General features: G+C 42.8%; 1 protein-coding gene across 1 annotated transcript in view; it reads right to left on the reverse strand.

Annotated features, from left to right (window-relative positions):
• The window catches only part of SEMA3D (semaphorin 3D), a 263507-nt gene that overhangs the window by 20000 nt on the left and 218176 nt on the right, over nucleotides 1–25331 (reverse strand). Inside the window, exons 14-17 of the mRNA XM_029615995.1 lie at nucleotides 25071–25112; nucleotides 23137–23294; nucleotides 18152–18216; nucleotides 11819–11958 (exon numbers count right to left, since the gene is read on the reverse strand). Of these exons, the coding sequence (XP_029471855.1) occupies nucleotides 11819–11958; nucleotides 18152–18216; nucleotides 23137–23294; nucleotides 25071–25112 (405 nt within the window). The remainder of the gene's footprint in view (nucleotides 1–11818; nucleotides 11959–18151; nucleotides 18217–23136; nucleotides 23295–25070; nucleotides 25113–25331) is intronic.

The raw sequence follows: 25331 nt of genomic DNA on the forward strand, positions 1-25331 counted from the left end.
TAATAGGTAATGAATTGTTTTTCATAGCTTTGCATCTCATTACTTTGTTAGCGTACATTTTTGCATTAAAATTCTCAAAAGCTAATTAACATGATTAAAAGCACTGTTCATGTGTGTAAACTAGATTGTATGTGTTAACAGTGCTTTTAACATGCATTAGCATCTGTGAAAACATAGGAATGCTTCAGTACATTCGCCTCATAAAGTGGTCAACCCAACTTTGGATGATTCATTCTCAAAAATCACAATTTTCTTCTAGACTGGATCATTGTTACGACGTACTCCTAGAGGTCCATAGTCAAAAGCATTTAGCCGGTTAACTCAAAAGGTATCCAGCTAAATAAAGAATTGGGAACTTATCCAGCTAAATTCTAGCCAGATAATGTAAGCCAGAGAGAATTTAGTTGGATAAGTTAGGAGCGTTCTGGGGGCATAACTGGGAGGAGTTTATTTAGCTGGATCCGATAGCCAGATAGCTTATCTGGCTAAGTCTGATCAGCCCATAGACCTGTCCTAAAGTTAGCCGGAGAAACTTATCAGGCTAAGATAGCTGGATATATTCAGTGGCATGGCCATGTTGCTGAATATAATGAATAACGGGTTATTTTCTAAAGGCTTATCGTACACGAAATGGCCGTATCGCGTGCGATAAGCCTCTATCGCACACAAAAAGGCCCTTTTCGCCAGTGATAGCATGTAAATTCGGGTCAGAGCGGAGTCGGGGCAGCGAGGGGAGGAGTCGGGGAGGTGAGAGGTCGGACTCAGCGGTGTCTTCGCTGGCGGCGATAAGGTTAGTAATGTTATAGTCGCCAGTAAGACGCCGAATAGCACCACCTTTCATGGTGGCGCTATTCAGTACGAAAGCCGGCAGCGAAGACACCGCAGTGGTGCGAAAGCTGCGGGTTTTCGCAGGCCCGCCCCCCATTTTTGCTGAATTCATCATTCAGCGATGAATGATGAATCCAGGTCTAAGTTAGATGGTTAAGTTTATTCGGTTAACTAGCCGAGTCACAAGGCTTTTGAATATGGACCTCCGGCTCCTAGCTTTTGTAAATGTCTGTACTGGTACAGCTACATCTAGTATTAGGATCATTTGCATAGTACAATTAATCCATAAAGATTCATTTTCCTATCATGAGCTACAGATTGTTACACAAAAAATATTCCGCCTGCTACGTCATGGCCAGACCTGAATGGAGTAAACAAGAAACTCTTTGCACATACTGTGAGTTTTCTCTCATGGTGATGAAGAAATCAATATACTTTAAGATTTCACCTGAAAATAAGAGCAGTTAAGATATGCTATGACTTATGAAACTTTCCTTAATTTAGCTCCCAAAATCCAACAAATATTTATCCCTCTTTATGGTGACTAATAAAGTGCTCTGAGTGTTGGATAAACAGTAAACTTTGTTGATTGAATAAACCAAGCAAAACACAAAGGCTATTAAAAGCTGGCATAAACTTCTACAAACTGTTCCAAAATACATGATAGGTTTTTTTTATCGGAAAATGTCCTCCTACTGACAGTGGAATGACCTGGTGACAGGTCTGGTGCCTCCTCCCACCGCTCACACTGACTGGAAGTGAGCTTCCCAACCGTGACCTTAAGGGTGAAAGGCACCGGACGTCCTGCTGGGACAATTACTTCCCATCTAGTCTGGAGTCTGACCTCTCTCTCTTCTCAGGAAGCTGCAGTGCATGTCATGGACAGTAAGGAACCATCTCTTTGAAAGAAGAAGTTTCAACAATCCCTGGGAAACACTACAGCTACAGTAAAATGGAAAAAAAAATATTCTCAACCCCATAGAATTTAAGTTCAAAGTGCAGCAAGCTATTCAGAGAACTTGCGTAAACACAGCTGTTTTTTTTAATGATCCTTACAAAAGTAGGGTCTCCACTTAAGTGATGGCTCTAGTTAATATACCATTATACAGGGAGATGTTTTACTAGAGGAGTTAATAAGAAACAGCGGCGTAGCCCATCTGTAGCCTCCTTGTGTGAAAAAGTAACCCAGTGACTGACCTAAGTCTGGAAAACTAATGCAGTCAATCAAAAATGCAATATTTGCATCCACACCTGAACAAAATGTGTCAAGAAGCATGGGAGAGTTTGTTCCACCACCTTCTCTTGAACTTTTCACCACACAAACAGGCCGATACAGTAAAGTCCGCGGGAGAGAGGGCAAACGCCCGCTCTCCCGGCGACGCGCCAGCCACTCGCCGGCGCGCACGATTCAGTATTTAAATTAGGCCCAGCAGTAAAAACGGGCAAAAGGAGCGGCGGCTGTCAGCAGGTTTGACAGCCGATGCTCAATTTTGCCGGCGTCGGTTCTCGAGCCCGCTGACAGCCACGGGCTCGGAAACCGGACGCCGGTAAAATTGAGCATCCGGTTTTCAACCCGACAGCCGCAGGCCGAATTCAAATTTATTTATTTTTTTTTACTTTTTTTACCCTTCGGGACCTCCGACTTAATATCGCCATGATATTAATTCGGAGGGTGCACAGAAAAGCAGTTTTTACTGCTTTTCTGTGCACTTTCCCGGTGACGGAAGAAATTAACGCCTACCTTTGGGTAGGCGCTAATTTCTGAAAGTAAAATGTGCGGCTTGGCTGCACATTTTACTTTCTGAATCGTGCGCGAATACCTAATAGGGCCATCAACATGCATTTCCATGTTACGTTTTCCGCCCCTTACTGAATAAGGGGTAAGGGAAAACGCGCGTCCAACGAAAGGCTAACAGTGTGCTCCGTCAGAGCGCACTGTACTGTATCGGCCTGAAAGATAGAAAAGGCACTTCTGCATACATTTTCTACTGAAAACAAGGTAAGCAGAAGCTATAACTCTAAATAGTTTTATAAATGCTAATAGGACTTCACTAGATGCTGTGGAATGAAACACCTTGCTTCGCACAATGTGAATTACATCGGTGTAAAAACCTTCAACTGATGTTTAGTGCTCTGGTCCCACTTTTAGTATAATCTGGGTTCCATAAGAACATAAGAATTGCCATACTGGGTCAGACCAAGGGTCCATCAAGCCCAGCATCCTGTGTCCAACAGTGGCCAATCCAGGCCATAAGAACCTGGCAAGTACCCAAACATTAAATACATTTCAAGTTACTATTGCTTAATAATTAATAGCAGTTTATGGATTTTTCCTCTAGGAAATTATCCAAACATTTTTAAACCTGGCTACACTAACTGCTGTAACCACATCCTCTGGCAATGAATTCCAGAGCTTAACTATGTGCTGAGTGAAAAAGAATTTTCTTTGGTTTGTTTTAAATGAGCTACTTGCTAACTTCTTGGAGTGCCCCTAGTCCTTCTATTATCCGAGAGAGTAAATAATTGATTTACATAACTTGATCAAATCCTTTCATGATTTTAAAGACCTCTATCATATCCCCCCTCAGCCGTCTCTTCTCCAAGCTGAAAAGTCCTAACCTCTTTAGCCTTTCCTCATAGGGGAACTGTTCCATCCCCTTTATCATTTTGGTTGCCCTTCTCTATACCTTCTCCATCACAATTATATCTTTTTTGAGATGCGGCGACCAGAATTGTACACAGTATTCAAGGTGCAGTCTAACCATGGAGCGATACAGAGGGATGATGACATTTTCCATTTTATTCACCATTCCCGACCTAATAATTCCTAACATTCTGTTTGCTTTTTTGACTGCCGCAGCACACTGAGCTGGCGATTTCAATTTATTTAACAGCTTTTTTATACCGACATTCGTGGGTACATCGTATTGGTTTACGTTGAACTAAGAGAATTAAGAGAAATACAGAGAACAGGGACAGGGGAGCCACAACAAGGGGGGGAACTAAACCGGGAAAGGCAAAAGGAGCAATAAACTTAGGTAGTGGCAAAAACATGGAGTATAACAGAAATAAGAATAAAGCATAGAATAGACATAGGAAAAAAAAATTATAACCTTTATTATAACCTTAATTAAAGTAGTATGGCATAAAATAAGAATAAATAAAAGGGAAATAGAGGGGAGGAGCAATTATTATCCACTATGATGCCTAGATCTCTTTCCTGGGTGGTAGCTCCTAAGATGGAACCAATCATTGTGTAACTACAGCAAGGGTTATTTTTCCCTATGTGCAACACCTTGCACTTGTCCACGTTAAATTTCATCTTCTATTTGGAAGTCTAATCTTCCAGTCTCACACGGTCCTCCTGCAATACGTCACAATACGCTTTAGATTTAACCACTCTGCATAATTGTGTGTCATCCACAAATTTGATCACCTCATACATCGTACCCCTTTCCAGATCATTTATAAATATGTTAAAAAGCACTGGTGCAAGACCAGATCCCTGAGGCACTCCACTTTTTACCCTTCTCCACTGTGAAAACAGACCATTTAATCCTACTCTCGGTTTCCTATTTTTTAACCAGCTTGCAATCCAGAAAAGGACATCACCTCCTATACCATGACATTTTAGTTTTCTTAGAAGCCTCTCAAGCAGAATTTTGTTGAACACCTTCTGAAAATCCAAATACACCACCTCTACTGGTTCACCGTTGTCCACATATTTTTTCACCCCTTAAAAAAATGTAGGAGATTTGTGAGGCAAGACTTCCCTTGGGTAAATCCATGCTAGCTGTGTCCCATTAAATTGTGTCTATCTAAATATTTTGTGATTTTATTCTTTATAATATTTTCCCTGATTTTTCCCAGCACTGAAGTCAGGCTCATCAGTCTATAATTTCCAGGATCATATCTTTTTAAATATTGGGGTTACATTGGCCATCTTCCAATCTTCAGGTACAAAGGATGATTTTAATAATAACTTACAAATTAACTTTAAAAGATCTGAAATTTCATTTTTTAGTTCTTTCAGAACTCTGGGATGTATATCATCCGGTCCAGGTGATTTACTACTCTTCAGTTTGTCAATCTGGCCTATCACATCTTCCTGGTTCACTGTGATTTGTTTCAGTTCATTTGAATCATCACCTTTGAAAACCTTCTCTGGAAAAGGTATCTCCTCAATATCCTCTTCAGTAAACACCGAAGCAAAGAAATCATTTAATCTTTCCGCGATGGCCTTATCTTCTTTAAGTGCCCCTTTAACCCCTCGATCATCTAATGGTCCAACTGACTCCCTCACAGGCTTTCTGCTTCGGATATATTTTTTAAAGTTTTTATTGTTAGGTTTTGCCTCTACGGCCAACTTCTTTTCAAATTCTCTCTTAGCCTGTCTTATCAATGTCTTACATTTAACTTGAAATGCTTATGTTTAATCCTATTTTTTTCTGATGGATCCTTATTCCAATTTTTGAATGAAGATCTTTTGGCTAAATTAGCCTCTTTCACCTCACATTTTAGCCATACTGGCAATCGCTTGACCTTCTTTCCACCTTTCTTAATGCGAGGAATACATATGGACCTTGCTTCTAGGATGGTATTTTTTAACAATGAAAACAAAAAAGCTGCTGCAAAAAGAAACTTAAAAACTTTATGAAATACAGAGAAAATGTATTCAAGGTAAACTAGGACCATCATACCACCCCGCGGATGCCCAAACCTTTACGTTTCGTATTTTCACTGCTGCAGGTCATTTATAATCATTGGTCCAGCAATAAATAATTTTTAGAGAGTTTTTTAATGCTTATACAAAGGAGGAATACTTCTCTTGCAACAGGAACATTAAGATTAACCCTAACCTAAAGGTAAAAAATAAATGTAAGAGTTAGGTAGGGGGTAGGGGTCGGGGAGGAGAGGAGAGGAGAGGAGGTAGGAAGGGGAGGGTTAGGGATAGGAAAGTTCCCTCCCAGTCTGCTCCTTATTTGGAGTGGAATGGGAGGGAACTAGGGGAGGCCCGATTGCGTCGCCGTGCTAGGTTTTCAAATTCCCCCCTCCGTGTGCAAGTTGCGGTCCGCCCGTACAAGCATGTGGCCATCGGGTTTTATAACATGTGCGTGCTTTTAAAATCGACCCCTATATATCTGGTAGTGATATATAAGGGATTGATTAAACTCTTGATAAGGTGTGGGAAATTTCTGAATTTAAGTTAAAAGACTGATTAAATTTTTTTATTTTGTATTTATTTTTTTAGTGTAAGTGTCAGTTGCCTATAAATTAAAGGATGAGCTAGAGGTGGGTACTTCACTGGCTACCCATCTGCTACAGAATTCTCTTCAAGACACTGACCATCATTCACAAAACCATATTTCAGCAATCCTCTCTCCAACTCACCACACTCCTCAACTAGACCCACCAGATCGGCATACAGAGACTCACTCCAGGTCCCACCGAACAAATCTGCTTTACACCACGCCATTGAAAAACGAGCGCTATCAACTGCTGGTCCACATCACTGGAATTCTCTCCCGCCAGATCTCCGCCAGGAACATTGTCATATCACATTCAGAAAAAAATTAAAAACATGGCTGTTCGCCCAAGCATACCCTTGAAGAAGTCTTATGGTAACTCTCACGGACCAACACCACACAGTCGCGTCCTCTTTCCACCCCACAAAGGAACTGTTTCCTGCTAACTGCGCTCTTATATAACGTGACCAATTGACTCCTCTGTTTAAATTGTATATAAGTTTACCATGTAAACCTCTTAGACATCCCATCACCACGACAGGCCCGTCTTGACATCACCAGAAAAAGATCATTCTCTGTCATTGGACCAATCCTATGGAACGCATTACCAGACTCTTTAAGATCCATATCCAACTCCAAACACTTCAAAAAATCCCTAAAAACACATTTATTTCAATCTGCTTTCCATATATCACACACTAAATAACATAACTACTTCTCCATCACACAGGGCACAACATTATTATATATTGATTTATTTTTTATGTAAACTATTCATTGTTTTAGATTTTTATTTTTATTATATATTTTTGTAATTTTGAGCTTTTATAATTTGATAATCTTTATGTTCTTTTAAATTTAAATCTTTATTTACATTTGTTTTTTATTTAGTTATGTAAACTGTTTTGATTAAACACTGTTTGTAAAGACGGTATACAAACACTTTTAAATAAATAAATAAATAAACTGTTCTTGGCTCACATGCACCGCTCTCCAGTTAGAAATCGTTAATCTATCCCTTTTTTTTCTAACATCCTTGTTCCACTTTCCCTGTTGTAATGTAACTTTTCACTCTCAGTGTTAACTGGTTTACCCCTCCTTAGTTTATTGTAAACCGGTACGATAAGACCCGGTCTTGAGCATCGGCATATTAAAAAGAATAAAATAAAATGAATAAATAAATAGGTGGGAGGGTTGGGAAATATAAAGCATACAATCTTCTGTTTTTTGCCTGTCCTTCTACCTATTTAATACAAAACACATAGGGATAGATTTTAAGACCTGCGTGCGGGCGTACATGTGCGCGCTACCCAGCTAGCACACATGTATGCCCGATTTTATAACATACGCGCGCAGGCACGGGCATGTTATAAAATCAGGGGTCGGCGCGCTCAAGGGGTGCACAATTGTGCACCTTGTGCGCACTGAGCCACGCTGCCTTTGCCGTTCCCCCTAACTTAAGCTTCCCACCCCTTCCCCTAACTTTCCCCCCATAGCCCTACTCAAACCCCCCCAAATTCTTATCATACCTTTTGCGCCTGCCGGCATGCAGTCCTCTGTCACAGCAGAAAATAGCTGCTGTGTCGGAAGCCTCTGGCCCCACCCCCGGACCACCCCACCCCGTCCCTGGACTGGCCCTTTAGTAAAGCCCCGGGACTTAGATGCTCGTCGCCGGGCCTTTATAAAATAGGCCCGGCGCGCGTAGAGCTTTTAAAATCCGGCCCATAAACTCCTGTTTTTTGCCTGCCTTTCTGACTTCCTATTTAATAGAGATGTGCATCTTTTTTTTTAATCGTTTCAGGCTTTGTTTCGGGGCCCTCCACAGGAAATTTCATTTTTCCGGCAGTTCAGGGGTTTTTTTTCGGGGGGGGGGCCCCGATTTTCGAGTTAGTGCATGCTAACTCCCGGTAGTGCACACTAACGGATCAAAGTTAGGGCGCACTAACCCCAAAAATGAATTTGTCCGAAATTTCGGAAAAATTCCATTAGTTTTTCGGTTCCCCCAAACCATAGCAAATTAGGCAATTTCATTGAGATTTCTACTATTCAATGCAAAACCCACAAACTCCTATTTTTTGCCTGCCCTCTGACTAGCTATTCAATACAGATACACAAACTCACTAAATAATAAACCCCGATAGTTTTACTTCTCCCCAATGCTTTTAGGGCCGGATTTTGAAAAGTTTACACGCACCGGGGCTATTTTCAAAAGGCCCGGCTATGCGTGTAAAGCCCAGGGACACATGTAAGTCCCGGGGCTTTACTAAAGGGGTGAGAAGGTGGCGGGTGGGGATGGGGGTGGGCTCAGAGACTCCAGGCACAGCAGCCGTTTGCCGCTGTGCTTGGGATTGCGCGCCAGCAGTCGGCCGGCGCGCGCAAAAGGTAAAATAAAAACTTTGGGGGGCGGTTAGAGTAGGGCTAGGGGGAGGAAAGGTTAGGGGAAGGGGTGGGAAGGTCAGGTTAGGGGGAACGGGGGAAGGCAGTGCGGCTCGGCGCGCGCAAGCTGCACAATTGTGCACCCCGTTGCGCGCGCCATGCACGCTCCTTTTAAAATCAACCCCAGTATGAACAGAGAAACATGACGACAGAAAAAGACCATTACGGCCTATCTGGTCTGTCCATCCACACCAACTAATCAGCTTTACCATCCCTACAGTCCTCTGTATTTATCCAATGCCTTCAGATACTATCCTTGTCTCCACCAGCACCTCCACATATTACTCCTGAGTCTGCCCCATATCACCCTCATCCCATGACTCCTCATTCTAGCACCTCCTTCCCTTTGAAAGAGGCTCGCCTCCTGCCCATTGATAATTTGCAGGCATTTAAATGTCTCTATCATATCTCCCCATCCCACTTTTCCTGCAGAATATACATTGTAGGTGCAAATGTTTTTAATTAAAATGAAAAGGAGGAAGGTTTTCTATTTCAATAAAATGCATCTCCTTGAAATTCAAGGGGAGAGGGATTCATTGACTTTTGTATTGGAAAGTCAATTATAAAATCCCAATGAGATTAACCAAAACATTAACATTTAGTCTGGGATTGGATTGAGAAGCCCTAGACTAAGCTGCCCCTTAACCTTTGAAAACGGGTCAGATTGGGACTAGCACAGCAGAGTCATCACGGGCCTTGCTTGGTTAGCGGTGATTTCTTTTGTTTTTCATTGGCCATGCACTGTAAGGTTGACCTCTTTGCAAATTTTATCGGTGCCAGACTGAAATGGGGGAGCTGCCCTAGATATTACCCAGAGTATTCCATCTGTCTCTCTTGAACGCCGCAGTGGCAGAGCAAGTGGAGCATCAGAAGCGCCTGTAGAGTTTTGCTCCGGCAAACTATTTATCACCCTCTCCCCAGTTTTTTTTATCTCAGCACAAACAAGCCCATAATTTAAAAAATAAGAGAGAAAAGCAAGATCAAAAGAGGTATCAAAATCCAAACAAGTTAAGAAATGTTTCCAGTGATAAAAGGCTTCCGTGAGTCCCCACCTGTATTGTTGTAAGCATTCCTTGTATGCTTTAAGGCATTCTGGGCAAGCCTGTTGACTACAGTCTTGTACACGCAAAGTATTTGGTGAAGATGAATGTCAGAGGTAATGTTTCAAATCATTTTCATGCATTCTGAAGCATGTTGAGTACATGAATCGTGTGTATCCTCTTAAGTATCAGCCTGCTCTGAAAGTCCATGCAAGTCACAAGGAGCTTTCCGGGACAGAAACTCACAGGGCTGAACTGAACGGGGCTAGAGAACAGCCATCGCCACTGTTTTGCTATGCATTTGCTGTGAGCCTCTTCAGTTAGGTGATTAATAAGTGTCATCACATAAATAAATAAATAAACCCAGAAGCTCTCCTGATCACAACATCGCTCAGATTAACTAGTTGGATTAGTTTCTGGACTATGGTTTTCCGATTGCAAATATTAGTTAACATTTCCTGAACAACCAAGAAATCACAGTCAGAACGAGGGGCACTTCATCCTCCCTGTCATATGCTCTTTGTATATTTCCTTTCAGTAAGTCAGAAAGTGCTGCTGACACAACAGTTGCACGTAAAACATGAAATCTTGAACTGTGAATCATAGGGTGCAATTTCTAAAACTCAAATCATGAATCATTGGTAGAGAAGGTCACAGATCCCAATTTAGATTGGTTCCTCCTGACTAAATTCTCAGAATTGTGGGTTATGAGTGGTCTCTATCAAATGTTTTAATGGGACACAGCCAGCATAGATTTACCCAAGGGAAGTCTTGCCTCACAAATCTACATTTTTTTGAAGGGGTAAATAAACATGCGGACAAAGGTGAATCGGTAGATGTGGTGTATTTGGATTTTCAGAAGGCGTTCAACAAAGTCCCTCATTTATTTATTTATTTATTTAATGGTTTTTTATTTATTTAACATTTTTTATATACCGATAACCGTTTGCACATCGTATCGGTGTACATTTAACTCAAAACATGGTAGGCAGAGCCTTTACATAGAACAGTAACTATAACAATTAAAAGTTGCAAGGCATAACAAGAGCTAAGGTATTGTGAAAGAGAGAGTAACAATAATCATGAGAGGCTTCTAAGAAAACTAAAAAGTCATGGGGTAGGAGGTTATGTCCTTTTCTGGATTGCAAGCTGGTTAAAAGATAGGAAACAGAAAGTAGGATTAAATGGTCAGTTTTCTCAGTAAAAAGGGGTAAACAGTGGAGTGCCTCAGGGATCTGTATTGGGACCCGTGCTTTTCAATATATTTATAAATGATCTGGAAAGGAATACGATGAGTGAGGTCATCAAATTTGCAGATGATACAAAATTATATAGAGTAGTTAAATCTCAAGCGGATTGTAATAAATTGCAGGAGGATCTTGAGGGACTGGAAGATTGGGCTACCAAATGGCAGATGAAGTTTAACATGGACCAGTCAAGGTGATACATATAGGGAAAATAACCTTGCTGTAGTTATTCAATATTAGGTTCTATTTTAGGAGTTACTGCCCAGGAAATAGATCTAGGCATCATAGTGGATAATACTTTGAAATTGTCGGCTAAGTGTGCTGTGGCGATCAAAAAAAATAAACAGAATGTTAGGAATTATTAGGAAGGGAATGGTAAATAAAACAATGGATGTCATAATGCCTCTGTGTCGCTTTTTGGTGAGACTGCACCTTGAATACTGAGTGTGGTTCTGGTCACCACATCTCAAAAAGGATATATCTGCACTGGAGAAAGTGCAAAGAAGGGTGACCAAAATGATAAGGGGCATGGAACGGCTGCCCTACGGAGGAAAGGCTAAAGAAGTTAGGGGTGTTCAGTTTGGAGACGAGACAGCTGAGGGAGGATATGATGGAGGTCTACAAAATCATGAAAGGACTTGAACAAGTTAATATAAATTGTTTATTTATTCTCTCAGATAATAGAACCGGGGGGGCACTCCATGAAGTTAGCAAGTAGCACATTTAAAACAAATTGAAGAAACATTTTTTTTTTCACTCAGTGCATAGTTAAGCTCTGGAATTCATTGCCAAAGGATGTGGTTATAGCAGTTAGTGTAACTGGGTTTAAAAAAGGTTTGGATAAGTTCCTAGAGGAATTAATAAGCAATAGTAGCTTGAGATTTATTTAATGTTTGGGTACTTGCCAAGTATTTGTGACTTGGATTGGCCACTGTTGGAAACAGGATGCTGGGCTTGATGGACCCTTGGTCTGACCCAGAATGGCAATTCTTATGCTCTTAATGTTACTTTCATGGCTTACCTCTTCCTGATGTTCTTCACCTGTTCGTTGAATAAACCACCGAACGGAAGCTTGCTGGGACTTTGGAATGCATTCTAGAAAAGTTGAATTCAGCTCCACACCGAAAATCACTTTCTCATCCACAGTTTCATGAGCGATAGCTGGAGAAAAAAAACATAGCATGCAAAATGAACTGTCACCTCGTTTTTCAAACAAAACAAAAGGTTTCTTATTTGGAGCAGATCTGCAATGAGTAGCAGCAGATTGCAGGGTGGAATGTCTGCATCAGTCCATCAGCCGCATGGTCTCAAGGACACCAGCACAATTATTGATCTGCTGAAACCTCACAACTGACTCTACACTACAGATAAAAAATATGGAAGCCATGTAAAACCCACAGCCTCCCTTTTGCTATTGGACTTTAGGAGAAGAGAATCTGTTACGATTGCCTCTGTGCATGTGGATTATGCCGTTGTAGTTTGCAGGAAAATTGTGCTTTTCTGTTTCAGGGGGGATTTGTATTCATGTTTCAGTTGATTTAGTGAACTAGAATACTGTTAAAATTCAGTGTTTGAAAAAACTATAAACAGAACAACAAAAAGAAACTGTCACCCCCGCCTTCCCCAGCACCAAACCAGCAAAATCCCCCCATCAGCATCACCACCAAGGTTTCTTACCCCCTTCCTGGGAATCTGTTAAGTGAAACGGGGGCAGGAGTAACCCCCCAGTCACTCCAGCCCTGCTGGGTCCTGGTTAAAAAATAGCACCAGTCGGTTCCAAACTGGGGTCCATTACCACAAGAGTTAGGGTCACAACCTAACTTGAAGAGATTCAGGAAAGATCTAAAAACGTGGCTTCTCTAACAGGCACTTGAGATCTAGCCAGGTCTTTTTTACATTCTATCTTCATTCTGATTTTTACCTAATTATAATATTAATTTTTAGCCTTTATTTATTAGCTTCTAATTGAATTATTGCAATTTATTTTTGAATATTTTATAATTTATTTTCTTTTACTGTTTGATTTTAGATGTATGTTGTAAACCGTAGAGATAGAACTTGTTCCTGTGCAATGGTATCTAAAAACTGTATAAATACATAAAATACCCAACAGGGCAGGAGCAACTGGAAATCATTCCTGCCCCTTTCTACTTTGCGGACCCCCGAAAGGGGGTAAAAGACTTCTGGGGGAAGAGGGGGGCTTCTAAGAAAGGGCTAGGGGTTAACTTTGGCTGTTTTGCGGTTCACAGTTTCTTCCAAAATGAAAGTCAGTGGGAAAAACAGATTTCTGAGGATTTCTTTTAAATTCTGTTTTACATGAAATGAAAGACAAGTGTTTCACTGCATTTTTCTTGCACATTCCGATAATGCAGAGCCCTCTCCTGTTCCCAGCCACTAAACCCCATGTCTCTCCCGAGAATATCTAAGAATCCTTCATAGCAGAATGGTAATGAGAGTAGTTTGTTGTCCTTTTATTGATGAATCGAGATTATAATATCTCGTCAGACAGATTTGTCATGCAGCATCAGCTCTCTCATCTTACTCACTTTCGGGCCGATACAGAACAGTGCGCACTGTTAGCCGGCATTTGGATGCGTGTTTTCAATGCGCTAGCTTTACCCCTTATTCAGTAAGGGGTAATAGCGCATCCAAAATGCGCGTCCAACCCCCCCCCCCCCCCCTCGAACCTAATAGCACCCTCAACATGCAAATGCATGCGCGATACAGAAAGTAAAATGTGCAGCCAAGCCGCACATTTTACTTTCAGAAATTAGCGCCTACCTTTGGGTAGGCGCTAATTTCTTCCAGCACCGGGAAAGTGCACAGAAAAGCAGTAAAAACTGCTTTTCTGTGCACCCTCCGAGTTAATATCATGGCGATATTAAGTCAAAGGTCACGAAAGTTTAAAAAAGTAAAAAATAAAAATAAAAAAATTTTTTTAAATGGGCCCGCGGCTGGCGGGTCGAAAACTGGATGCTCAATTTTGCCAGCGTCCGGTTTCCAAACCCGTAGCTGTCATGTTTTGTAAATAAAAGAGGAGTCTATTTATCAAACTGTGATGTGTAGTGATGCATTATTTATTGTGGCTCTTTGCTAAGAATACACATTAATAAACGCTGCAGGTTCTTACAGAAATGCCCCCCTCTGCCCCATATTTTGCTATATCAGTGTCTACTGGGACTCTTTGCAAAAGCAGCATCAACCATGTTAACTCCAACTACCTTCTCTTGTAAGACAGCTGTGCGTAATGATACAAAGATTGGAAGAGCAGCCATCCCTATGTATGAAAGGCAAACTCTAAGGAGACAGTGTATTCTGCCAATTTTCAATCTAGAACATCTTCGGTCAATCACTCATATTCAAGCCCAATATTGATCCAATATCCCTCTGCTTAAATATAAGGAAAATGCTCCAAATCAAAATTCAAATCTTTAGTTAGATTTCTCCATAACTTCGTCTCATATGAATTTCAGATACATTTAAAGGAGTGGATTTTCAAGGACTTACATGAGGGTTGGGCTTGTAAAATCAGCATGCAAGTAGCCTCTGAGAGTGGTGAGCGAATTTTCAGAAGGATGAGAGTACATGGATGCAGTCACCGCCATGAGTAAACGTTTTGCATATATGAAGACTGTACTTTTTAAGGCACTCCAGGTGCAGTTTGGAAGTAGGTGCACATGTATGTATTTTATAAGTGGAGTGCATGCTTTTGTTTCAAACATGCATGCAGGCTTTTATACCTGCTAATCAAATTGCGGAAATGAAACTTGACTTGTCTTTGTAGATAGTTTTTGGGTGGGGATAAACTGTCAAAAGTCTAGGTCAACTGGTGGAGGTCTCCATGAACTGGTGAACACACATGCATCACTCAAGTTTATAAAATACCTGCCTTGATACAGAAGTTGTTGTATGTGGTACAATTATTTAATGTATAACATATATGGACATACCTTTATAAGGGGGTCATTTATCAACATGCTATATGGTGTTTTCACATGCAAAAAAATGCCTTTAATGTATGCAGAATGCATGGTATGATAGTGAATTTTAATTATACATTTGTTATAAGTGAAAGAGAGAGAGAGAGAGAGAGACTGACTAGCCATAATGTCCCTCACACTAGATAGATATTTATATCTCTATGGGAGGCCCACCTAGTAACTCGTGGTGAGGTTTGTATTAGTGTAGGGGTTAGGGGCCACTTTGACATTCAAAGTGAGACGTACGACAGAACAGTGCTCTCTTGTGAAGATTTGATGACCTTCGGAGTGAGGAAACTCACTCAAAGATGAGATTTGTGCAATGTTCTCTCAACCTAGCTTGATGGACGCTCTACCAGGGTAACATTAAGCTCGGTTGAGAGAACATTGCACAGATCTCATCTTTGGGTGAGTTTCCTCACTCCGAAGGTCATCAAATCTTCACAAGAGAGCACTGTTCTGTTCGTATGTCTTTTTGAATGTCAAAGTGGCCCCTAAGACCTACACTAATTAGAGATGTGAATCGTGTCCTCGATCGTCTTAACGATCGATTTCGTCTGGGAGGGGGAGAGAATCGTATTGTTGCCGTTTGGGTGGGTAAAGTATCGTGAAAATCGTTAAAATCGTGAGCCGGCACACTAAACCCCCCTAAAACCCACCCCGAACCCTCGCTGAACAACCTCCTGCAGTCGATCTCCTGCCGGCGCCATTTTCCGTATGGAAAACGATTCGCGGCAGGAAATCGCTCCCAGACCCCCGCTGGACCCCCAGGAACTTTTGGCCAGCTTGGGGGGGCCTCCTGACCCCCACAAGACTTGAAAAAAGTCCAGCGGGGGTCTGGAACGACCTCCTGCAGTCGAATTGTGTTGGTCTATGGCCGCCGCCATTTTGCGGCGGCCATTTTGCAAATTGGCACCGGCTGAAGACAACACGATTCAATAGCAGGAGGCTGTTTCGGACCGCCGCTCTACCCAGGGTAATTTAAGGCATTGGGGGGGGGGGGGTTCGGGAGGGTGGGGGAATTAATTTAAAGGGTCGGGGGTGGGTTTTAGGGGGTTTTAGTGTGCCGGTTTTCCTGCCCTCCCCCTTCCCCCGATTTACGATTTTTTGACGATAAATCGGAGGAATTGGTATTGTATCGTGGCCCTAACGGTTTTTGACGATTTAAAATATATCGGATGATATTTTAAATCGTCAAAAAACGATTCACATCCCTAACACTAATACCTAAATCTCATCTCGAGTTACTAGGTGGGTCTCCCATAGGGATATAAACACCTGTCTAGTGTGAGGGTATTATGGTTTCTCTCTCTCTCTCTCTCACTCACTCACTCATAGTAGCACTTCACATAGCGGTAGATTTTCAAAAACGGCGCGTTGGCTCCAGGCGCAAACAAAAGTATGCGGGATTTTAGTAGATACGCGCGTAGCCGCTAAAATCCTGGATCGGTGCGTGCAAGGCTACCGATTTCATGTAGCCGGCGAAGGCCGAGCCGCGCAGCCTACCTCCGTTCCCTCCGAGGCCGCTCCGAAATCGGAGCGGCCTCGGAGGGAATTTCGCTATCGCCCTCCCCTCACCTTCTCCTCCCTTCCTCTACCTAACCCACCACCCCGGCCCTGTCTAAACCCCCCCTACCTTTGTTGGGGGATTTACGCTTCCCAGAGGGAGAAGTAAATCCCCGTGCGCCAGCGGGCTGCTGGCGCGCCTAGACGCAACCCAGGGGCGGTTCTGGATGGCGCAGCCATGCCCCGGGACCGCCCCTGGCCGAAACCACACCCCCGGGCCCGCCCCCAAAACGCCGCGTCCCGCCCCGAAATCGCCGCGCCGATCGGCCCCGCCTCCGACACGCCCCCGACACGCCCCCCTTGAAAACCCCCAGGACTTACGCGAGTCCCGGGGCTCTGCACGCGCCGGTAGGCCTATTGAAGATAGGCGCACCGGCGCGCAGGGCCCTGCTCGCGTAAATCCGCCCGGATTTACGCGAGCAGGGCTCTTAAAATCCACCCCATAGGTATTAATGCAAATTGTGATAAACTGCCTATTACCATAAAACACACCCCTTTTCCTATCGCATGCGATATTTAGTGCATTTTGATAAATCCAGGCCTAAGATAGGTGTAGAAAAGATGCAGATCCTAGTATTAAAAAGTGTGTGTACTGACACATGCACACATGCTTTTGGGGCAGCTTATAAAGTACAGGTGTAACTAGGATTATGCGGGTATTTGCTGAGCTATGCACACTTGAAAATTACCCTCAACATGTCTTCCAACATGGCTGAAGCCATTTCATTTGCAGGTTTTAACTTCTTGAAACTTCGATATACAAAAGCACTTTTCATAAAGGTTTAAAACTTCAAAATGGCTTTCACTGACCTTCATACAAAAGAACTTGATCCCAGTTTCTAACATATTATTTATTTATTTATTTTATTTAACTTCTTTTAATATACCAATGCTCAAGACCAGGTCTTATCGTACCGGTTTACAATAAACTAGGGGGGAAACCAGTTAACACAGAAAGCGAAAGTTACATTAAAACAGGGAAAGTATATTAGAGAGAATTAGCAGGACACTGCACACTAGCAAGACAAAGATTACAAAATGTATCTTGAAATTGTGTGGTAAATTTTCTATGGGGCACTTAAGCTGCAGCATAGGTGCAGACTTATGAGTCTGCACAATGCCAGGCAATTTTCACAGACAAAGCACCCATGCAGCTGTGTTTGAATATCAATTTGTTATGATGGTAAATAGACTATAAAACCAAGATGCAGAAGGTACAGTGAAAAAGTTGCAAGCTTTATAAACCTGAACGCAGGCATTTAGTTGCTGATAATTCATGGATGAACAAGCGTTTGTAAGTTTCAGAACCTAGCTTGATTAAATACATGTTTCATTTCTGAACTGCTTCTTACTTACATGAATCTGCTGAGCAACAGCTGAAAGAGAAAGATATCACATGATGACCCTTGCAATGTTCACTTCTTTCCTGGGAAGCAGTATCCAAGTCAGAGTCAAAGGTTATACACTGGGGTGCTACTGTCCAGCTTTTTCTTCCATGTATTTCCAGCTGACTGTTTTGAATTTTAGATCTCTTACTATAGGCTATGTGCTGCACAACGTATATTGTTTCTATTCTTTTTACTTGTGTATTTCTATTCATGAGGTGAGTTTTAGTATTTTTTTTTTTATGTGTGATGAATTTATAGTATTTGTCATGCTATTGTGCTGTTGTTTTGAGGGGTTGTGTTTAATTCTTATTTATGAAATGTGTTTACTCTGATATTGTATTTTTACTACTCTTGTGACCCACTATGAATATTAAAGTCATGAAGGGAGGACTACAAGTAAATAAATGAATAAGCACTTACAGTCTTCTACATCCCCGCATTGTGCAACTGGGTCTCCATACTTCACATCCTGCCTTCTGGCTCGCCTATGGAAAAGTCATTAAACACTGAATCACCATTGCAAATGATACAAAACTGAAATCTCTTTGGTAAATTAACGATGTCTATGACCTCTTAGCATTAGTAATGTATTCCAGTGTAGATTACAAACTCTTCCTTTCAAATATACAAACAACAGTATCACCGCTACTTCATTGGAGCACAAAAAAAATATCCAGTATCTTGCTGTGTTATTGATTATTTATAGGAGTTTGCCTATCAACAGTCTTTCTGAAATCAGAGTAGTCAAACTATCATCATTAAATCTAAATCTCCTTACTAGTATGGTGCAGAGTTAATTCTTTATTTTAAAACTCAAAAGTTTCAAATTCAGCTGAGAGCAAACAAGTGAAAGGTTGGTGCCTGGTTAACCAGCACCAAAGAAACAGGAATGGGAGAGTATTGGTAAGGCAGCTAAAATGCCATTTTGTGAGCCACCTCTGTTTGGAAAGCTAAAAGAAAAGCCAGTTGTGAAATGAGGTTGGCTTGGATGCAGCCTTGTTTGTTGTGAACACATGTTGGGTGGATTGTAGTCTTACATGTTCAATGCACTCCCAGTCTAGGTCCTAGATGATTAGGTGTCAAGAATTTATGATCCTTCAGCCGATCTTTCTTGTGCCTACGTTCTAAAGACAGGAGTATTCTTCAATTTCATAACTAGCAAATGTCCCCTTCTGGTGTCCATAATAAGGATCTAATTACTAAGAGGTAATTAGGGTTCGAGTCCCTGCTGTCGTTCCTTGTGACCTTGGGCAAGTCACTTTACCCTCCATTGCCTCGGGTACAAACTTCGGCCTGGATTTATCAAAATGCACTAAATATCACATGCGAGAGGAAAAGGGCCAAGTTTTAGGGTAATAGGCAGTTTATCGCAAAGTGAGCTACCCCCCCCCCCCCCCCCCAGTGATTGTAGAAGGGCCCTGATAGCTAGGCTGGATCTCCAGGCGCTAAAAACTACTAAAAACGGCATTTGCGAAAACATCGCATAGCGCGATAAAGCCCTATCGCATGGCTTTACACAAATGAAAAAGGTGTAGTTAAAATGCGCGTTAAAGCCGTGCGATATGGCTTCGCAAATTATGAAGCCAGCCCACTTGGCCACAAATCCCCACCCCAAACTCCTCCCCTTTTTCTAATTTGCCTCGCACTATGTGTTATGGCATTTTTGCAAGCGTTAAAGGTGTTTTCGCATGCGTTATAGGTGTTTTTTTCATGCGAAAATCCCTTAACATATGCAAAACCACCATATAGCACTTTGATAAATGACCCCCTTAGATTGTAAGCCCTCTGGGGATAGGGAAATACCTGCAGTACCTGAACGTAATCCACTTTGAAGCGCTTTAAAAAGTGCAAAAAGCGGAATATAAATCTAAATAAATAAATCAGTTTTAAAAGCATCGCTCATGCAAAAACGGACACATATGTGCGTGCACGGGCCGCGCGAGCAGCATAAGTTTTAAGAAGCTGCGAGGTACACATGTACGCATGCATGCGCGAGGGGCAAGGGTAGGGCAATGGCTTTCCGAGATGGGGCCATGACTTTCGCGCGTAACTCCGAATTTTAAAAAAGCTGACCAAGGCGCGCGGAACTTTACTGCTTGTCCTGAGGAGGAGCGAGTCTAGGGCTTTGAACACAGCGTGAAAGTTCGGGGTCAAATGGGGGGCTTACAGGACGAAGAACCAGAGGGGTCTTGAAGACCTCAATGTCAATTGGACAAACTGATAGACTACTTGTAAAAACTAGCTTTCCTTCACACGAGCATATGTTAAAATCTGCCGGCATAGGCGCGTAAAAGCCGCTAAAGCCCTAGCGGAATTACGCGCGGGACATTTACTCGAGCCGCCTCTTAAGATTAGGCGCACACATACACGTGACGGGGCATTTTAAACGATACGTGCGTACTTGCGTGCGTGATATAAAATTGCAGTGTATCTCTGCTCGTGCGCCGATTTGCGCATTTATGGGCGCATACGCGTTCCTTTTAAAATTAGCCATTAAGAGGATAACTTTGAAACAATGCACATGGTGGCATCTAAGTGCATATAGAAAATATGTGCATCTCTACCCTGCAACATAGGTAGGTTTATGTGCGAATATTGCGATGGAAGAACATATATCAATTCATTCAATGCATGCATGTACTTTTCCTACCCATTTTAAAAATAAGTGCACAAAAATAAAGTAGGAATTACTCACTTATATCAGGATTTATGCATTTAAGTTGGTGCATTTTAAATATCCAAATTACAGAATTATGAACATTCCTGTTGTTCTCCTACCCACCCCTTCCTCTCTTGAAAATGTTGTTGATGCAAGCTTATTGTTCTAAACTCTTATCAGTAAAAAATACTGACAGAAGATTTTCAGTAAAACACAGCCCATAAGAATGAAATGATGCATGGAATATTACAGCATAAGCATTGTGAGTTTGCAACATTTCAAATAACAGACAGAAGACAGAGTTATTGGAATGTACTACACTACTAGGGTATTTGGGCAATGTTATTTAACTATTGTAAGCTACTATTCCAAACATTTGTTATATTTAATATGCATCCTACTCTATGAGGTGAATTTTAAAAGCCCAATGTGAGCATTAATTAGGGGAGGTGTGAAGAAGCCAGGCTCCTGCGTGCTGATTTTAAAAGCTGCTGAGATACGTGCGTGTCTCCCGCAGCGTGCACATCATGAACATTTTCAGAAAGAGATGAGGCCTGGGCGTGGTCTTGGCAGGGCATGGGCGTAAATATTGACGCGAACCGGCCATGTAACTTTTCTTCTGCTATGGATACCATGTAAGTTAAAATTTAAAGGAAACTGGGCAGATCTGTGGGGTTTTAAGGGTCAGGGTTAACTGGATGGAGTGTAGGCTATCAAACCAGGGGGCTTAGAGGACCTATCTCTTAACTGGGCAAACTGGGGATGAACGGGGAAAACTGGGAATGGCATCAGTGCACACCCCTTTTAAAACCCCCCAATTCACACAGTAGAAGTAGGATTTGCACACACATGTGCACAACCCCTTGAAATTTGGTGCACATGTGTGCACAGCTAAGCTATTTTATAACATGCGTGCATATGTGTGCGCATGTTATAAAATGGCCACGGTCCTGGGCGCGCGCTGAAGTATGCAACGCCGGTTGGAAAGTTACCGTCTTAGATCACTATCTTGTAGTGTTCAGCCATTCTATGGGCAGCATTCCCTGGATGATGAGTACATAGTGCCACGTAGGGATGTGCAGAGGGACCGCATACGTTACATTCGGTATTCATATTCGTCAGGGGGGCAGATACGTTGCATTCAGCAAAGGGGGCCCCCGATCCGTTCATGCTGTCCATTCTTATTTGTTTCCCGACTAAAATGTAATTAACTACAACCTCCCACCCTTATGATCCCGCCCCCCCCAAGACTCGCTGGCCATCCATTGCTCCTACCATGTGACAGGGGCCGACCAATGGCACCGATAGCCCCTGTGACATAGTAAGGGCAAAGGCTATCGGTGCCATTTTGAATACCAGCAGCTGATGGCGTGAGTGCAGTAGATGGCTCCCGGACCCCCGCTGGACCACCAGGGAGTTTTGGCAAGTCTTGGGGGGGGGGGGTCAGGAGGGTGGGGGTTTTGTTTAAATTCGCTCTTTAAATGGACGAATAATTCGGTGAAGATTCGTTGTATTCGTGGGAAATCGCGATACATTTCACGACGCAACGAATACAGCAAATATGGCCCTATATGTTGCGGATTGCCAATACGTTGCAAATGAATGCACACCCCTAGTGCCACGCTCTTTGAGTACCACTCCCTGGATGATGAGCACATAGTGCCACGCTCTTTGAGTAGCACTCCTTGGATGATGAGTACATAGTGCCACGCTCTTTGAGTAGCACTCCCTGGATGATGGGTACATAGTGCCACGCTCTTTGAGTAGCACTCCCTAGATGATGGGTACATAGTGCCACGCTCTTTGAGTAGCACTCCCTGGATGATGGGTACATAGTGCCACGCTCTTTGAGTAGCACTCCCTGGATGATGGGTACATAGTGCCACGCTCTTTGAGTAGCACTCCTTGGATGATGAGTACATAGTGCCACGCTCTTTGAGTAGCACTCCTTGGATGATGAGTACATAGTGCCACGCTCTTTGAGTAGCACTCCCTGGATGATGGGTACATAGTGCCACGCTCTTTGAGTAGCAATCCCTGGATGATGAGTAAAAAGTGCCACGCTCTTTGAGTAGCACTCCCTGGATGATGAGTACAAAGTGCCACGCTCTTTGAGTACCACTCCCTGGATGATGAGCACATAGTGCCACGCTCTTTGGGTACCACTCCCTGGATGATGAGCACATAGTGCCACGCTCTTTGAGTACCACTCCCTGGATGATGAGTACATAGTGCCACGCTCTTTGAGTACCACTCCCTGGATGATGAGTACATAGTGCCACGCTCTTTGAGTAGCACTCCCTGGATGATGAGTACATAGTGCCACGCTCTTTGAGTAGCACTCCCTGGAGAGTACATAGTGCTACGCTCTTTGAGTAGCACTCCCTGGATGATGAGTACATAGTGCCACACTCAAGAATGGAATTTTTCATAATGAGAGGTGAGACTCCCTGGAGAAGTTGCATCTTCTTACTCAGAAGAGCCATGTTCCTGACACACACTATAAAGAGAACCCTCATGTAGCCGTACAAAACCCTGTTTTCAAGGAGAGTGTGGCTGAGATGGGTAACATAAGGAAAATTTTGACCAGAAAAACAGCAGAATATTCATAAGAACTTTTCTATTCCAGAAGCTTAGCTGTGGCTCCATCGGTCAGAGCAAGGTGAGTGGCAGGAGGGCTTGGGGTTGTCTTGCTTGTTAGAAACACTACGGTCCACATCAATCCAAAGAATCTTGCATGGCTTACCTTTTTAACATTGGGATATATCTTGAACATGAATTTCCATCCCAGGCACAGTAGGGGTCTCTGGCAAGACAGCAGTCTACACACGCCTTCCCGTAAGTGTGGCACCTGTGCAGTGAGAGCTGGACCAAACCATCTCTGGAGCTGATGTACAGCTGTTGCTGCAAGACAGCGGGTAAAAAAGGTGAACTGAAGCCTTTTAGGAATTTCTGCTTCTAGAAACAAATATTCTGACTGATTTCTTCCTTATTGTCCATAAGGAAAAATGTTTGCTATATCTCACCCACAGTCTTAAATATCAAAATACGTTGCCTGTCGTCATGGTTTCAGGAAGCCCCGGAGGAGACAGGAAGTACTGGTTTAATATCAGACTTCAGAACAGAACTGGTGAGGCCGGTGGGTTAGATCCCGTGGTTTGTTTCATGGTGAACAATTCCCATTGGGCATCACAATTTCAGGATCCATTTTTTTATTATTATGATTAATAAGAAGTGCATTCTCATCTCAAGGCACGTGCTTTGTCCTTTTCTTTTCTCAATTCACAAAAGTCATCCTGAAGAAGAGGCTAGGAGATGATAGATGGCGATTCCCTCTATTTATTTATTTATGCTTTTTACATCTACAACACCCATTTCCAAAAATGGCACGGGCCATCCAGTGCTCCTACCATGTGACAGAGGCCGGCCAATGGCGCAGATACCCTGTCACATGGTAAGGGCAAAGGGCCATCAGCGCCATTTTGATTCGTGGCAGCCAACGGCCCGGGAGCGGGAGATCGCTCCCGGGACCCCCACTGGACCACAAGGGGGGTCGGGAGGGTGGGGGAAGCTAAGGGATTAGTTTTAAAGGGTCGGGGTGGGTTTAGGGGTTATTTTTGTGTGCCGTTTTTCCCGCCCTCCCCCAAAATAAGAGAACCCCCACGAACAATATCATGGGGTTTTCCTATCGTTTTGGGGGAGCCCCTGATTTCTGACGATTTTGAAAATATCGACGATATTTTCAATTGTCCGAAGCCCGATTCACATCCCTAGTAGATATGAAGGACAGCGCTTGTAGCCCATATACCACGGCGTACCAGTCACGTTCATTCTTGTCACCAGCCCATGAGCTAAAGGTGTTCACAGAATGTCCAGAAATTGTGGCTATTGAAGTGATACCGGAAACTGCCCCTCGCAGCCTAAGAGGACTGTGACACTGAATGTACTGCTAGGGAGAAGTGGGAGATTGCATAACCCATCCCAGGGTCATATGAGGCTTATGGAAAGCAAATGTGAACATATTCCCAGGCGTTTAGATCAAAGTAAGAGCCCAACCAGTGTCTTCCATTCTCTGATCTTTCTAGATTTTTGCATATTTTTGAAGTAACATTCTTCCAAATGCAGAATAACTGAACCCTAGATATGCAAAGAGCTCATTTCAGTTAAAATCAGATGTTATAATTTTAATTTTATTATTTTATGCTCATTTTATACAATCAAAAATGTATTATTTCACCTGCAGAGGGGGGAATTAAACTTTACACTGTAGAGCAGAGAAACACAGACAGATAAATATTGTAACTTATAGTAAGGATTCTGCCCACTTAAGTGAGAATTAAGGCTGCTCTTGGTGGGTTTTCTTCAAGCTTTTAATGGCACAAAGATCCTTCCTTCACAGGTACCTTCCTCCTCTCTGTGACCATCATTGGCTGGGGAACACACTGGAGCCTGGTGGTTCACATGCATTCCTGAGTCTGGCCACTAGGTGTCCTCATTGTATAATGACTGTGACGTCTGACCCCACTGGGGGCTCTCACCACCTCCTCCCCAACCCCAACCGGCCCGAGCCCCAGGACCTGGCTTGGGAATCCAATCCAGGTTCCCTGCATGCTCGCACAATCGCCACTTTTGTGACCCGCTTTTAAAATATGCTGTGATATAGTTTACGAAAGGAATTACCTGCTTCATTGATATTTCCATATTTGAAATTGGTGACGAGGGCTGAAAAAGAAATCCACAACGTAAATATACCTCTTTACCAGTGTAATAACATTTGTAATGTACAGTGAGAAGGATGGCCCTCAGCTACGGGCAGGCAGAGAGCAAAGGTGACTGCGCTCGCTTGAATCCTGAGGAGGGAGAGCTGGTTAGCTCCCTCTCTGAGCTTTATCCTTGGGTCTCTTTCTTCCTGCTGTGGAGGACCTTTCAGGTAATATGTGT

The sequence above is a fragment of the Rhinatrema bivittatum genome, chromosome 9, assembly GCF_901001135.1.
Source record: "Rhinatrema bivittatum chromosome 9, aRhiBiv1.1, whole genome shotgun sequence".
Taxonomy (NCBI): Eukaryota; Metazoa; Chordata; class Amphibia; order Gymnophiona; family Rhinatrematidae; genus Rhinatrema; species Rhinatrema bivittatum.